The sequence below is a fragment of the Bison bison genome, unplaced genomic scaffold (genome assembly GCF_000754665.1).
Source record: "Bison bison bison isolate TAMUID 2011002044 unplaced genomic scaffold, Bison_UMD1.0 scf7180017864248, whole genome shotgun sequence".
In the NCBI taxonomy this organism is placed as follows: domain Eukaryota; kingdom Metazoa; phylum Chordata; class Mammalia; order Artiodactyla; family Bovidae; genus Bison; species Bison bison.
Genome location: NW_011494820.1, coordinates 2,182,160 through 2,184,415, shown reverse-complemented (window position 1 = coordinate 2,184,415; position 2,256 = coordinate 2,182,160). Strand labels below are relative to the sequence as shown.

The window sequence follows — 2,256 nt, the reverse complement described above, 5'->3', positions numbered from 1 at the left end:
TGGGCGCGCCCTCGCCCCGGCCCCTGCCCCCACTCCCGCGCCCCACGCACGCAGTGGTCGGGCTGTTCGCCCGGCGAGTAGAGCACCGGGTTGCTGTGCACCATGTCGTCCACCACGCTGCTCTTGGACACCTCCTTGGAGCGGAACTGTGGGGGCGCTGACAAGTTCTGCCCGTCGTTGTTGCCCAGGTGGTTGTAGCTCACGATGGACATGGTCTGGGGGGACAAGGGGACCCGCGGTAGCTGCAGGCCTCCCAGCACACAAGCCCAGCCCTCGGGGGTCCAGGCCTCCCCTCCTGAGCTGAGCAGTCCCCCAGGCCCACACACCTTGAGGCCAGAGCCGATAAGGAAGTCCACGAGCACAGATTTGACCTTCGTCTGGCCCGACTTGAAGTCGTCTCCACCCACAAAAACGCGGCGCTGCCACGCGAGCTCGAGGGCACCGGGTACCAGCGTGTTCTGTGGGGACCCATTGAGGAAGGCACAGCCCTCCAAGATGCTGGCCACGGCAAAGAGTGTGGAGGGCGACACTTCCAGGCCCAGCTGCAGGCAGAGGGGGCCAGTCAGCACAGAGGAGTCCTTGGGGGCTGGCCCTGATCCCACTCCGCCCCTGGGCGCACCCACCTGGATGGTGCGCAGCAGGTTCTCAGCAGTGTCATTGAGGCCTGGAATCACTTCGCAGAAGCGCTCCGTGTTCGCTGTCCACAGCACGATGACTTTGTCCAGGCCGGCGCTGGACCGAAAGTCGCGGATGTCCCTACGGATCTGCTCCAGCTGGGGATGGGGAAGGTAAGGGGAGGTTGTACAGGCTCCTCCGACCTGTGGAGGCCTGGGCTACTCAGTTTCCCAAGTGCGCTGGACCCTCGGGATGGGAGCAGGAGGACAAAAGAGGGAGAGCAGGTGCGGGGGGTGGGGAAGACAAGTGGCTGGGAAGGACAAGTGGCACGGGGCGGGGCTGCACCTGCTGCGCGCGCGTGCCCGGGATGACGTTGTCGGCGCGCGCACTCTGGTTAGCTGCGATGAACTCCGGGATGTAGACGGAGGGCCGCGGGCGCATGGCCTCCATGTGCGGCCAGAGTTGCTCCTGCAGTCCCCAGTCCAGTACCTGTGCACGCCGCATCGCCTCCGCCAGGTTCAGCGAAGATATGTCCCAGCCTGGGGGGTACCCTCAAGCTGGGACATATCAGCTCGGCCCGCCTCCGCCCACCCCGGCCCAGGGCTCCGCCCACCGTCGAACACGAGGTCGTCGGGCGCCACCATGGGCAGCAGTGAACTGAAGGGCACGAACACTTCCTTGCCCTCGGCGTCCAGGCCCAGGCTAACAGTGCCTGCCTGCGTCAGTGAGCCGTAGTAGTTGGCCTCCTGGGGGGCGGCAGTGGGAGCTGAGTGAAAGGTGGGCGTGGCGTGGGGAGGGCCTCGAGCCGGCCAGGGCCCCGCCCGGCACCCGAAAGCTCCGCCCTGCCTTTGGGCACCTCCCCTCGGAGCTCCAAGCCTAGGCGGAAGCCGCTCCGCTCGGGAGGTCCCACCCTGAAGCCCTCCCACACCTTAGGCTCCGCCCCCGAAAGACCCCTGAGGAATCCCCGCCCCCCGTGGAAGCCCCGCCTGGAGTCCGCCCGCAGCCAGAAACCCCGCCCCCTATGGGCCCACTCCTCCGTTGGAGCCCCTCCCCCGCCGCAGGGATTCCAGCGAAGCCCTCTCTCCGACCGAGCCCCACCCGACCCCCCACCTTGCGGCCTGTGCGCGTGGGCCAGGACAAGCGCAGTCGGTTAGCCAGCACGGCAGCGGTCAGTGTGGAGCCGTTGTTGCCGCCCCAGCCGATGAGCATGACCCCGAGCCGGGGCACCTGCCGGGCGGTCCGGAAAGTGAAGCGCGTGGACGTGGGGTGCACCTGGGGGCGGGCAGCGGGGTAAGCCGGGAGCCACAGGCCCCTCCCCGCTCGCTACTACTGGGCCGGGGGTCTCAGACGTTGGGCAGTTCCCGCTCCCTCCCCGCTCCCTGACTCCCCCAGCCCTGTGGCCCGCCGGACGGGCCCTCGCCTACCTTGAGGACGCCGCCCTCGCGGCTGACGCTCGTCGTCCGGTACTCGTACTGCGCCTCGATGGTCTCGGGGCTGTAGACAACGTCGGGGCTCTCGACCACGAACTCAGTTGCGGCCTCCATCGCGACAGTCTGGGAGCGCGGGGTTGGCAGGAGGTCAGCGGGGTCCCAAGAACTGGCCGGGCCAAGCCGACTTCGGTCCCCAGGGCGCCTGCCCCCC

General features: G+C 68.5%; 1 protein-coding gene across 1 annotated transcript in view; it reads right to left on the bottom strand.

Annotated features, from left to right (window-relative positions):
• The window catches only part of ISYNA1 (inositol-3-phosphate synthase 1), a 3,011-nt gene extending 761 nt beyond the window's left edge, over positions 1 to 2,250 (bottom strand). Inside the window, exons 1-7 of the mRNA XM_010847308.1 lie at positions 2,040 to 2,250; positions 1,726 to 1,887; positions 1,229 to 1,361; positions 961 to 1,154; positions 624 to 773; positions 327 to 542; positions 42 to 215 (exon numbers count right to left, since the gene is read on the bottom strand). Of these exons, the coding sequence (XP_010845610.1) occupies positions 42 to 215; positions 327 to 542; positions 624 to 773; positions 961 to 1,154; positions 1,229 to 1,361; positions 1,726 to 1,887; positions 2,040 to 2,159 (1,149 nt within the window). The 5' untranslated portion in view covers positions 2,160 to 2,250. The remainder of the gene's footprint in view (positions 1 to 41; positions 216 to 326; positions 543 to 623; positions 774 to 960; positions 1,155 to 1,228; positions 1,362 to 1,725; positions 1,888 to 2,039) is intronic.
• Between the last annotated feature and the right edge of the window lie 6 nt (positions 2,251 to 2,256).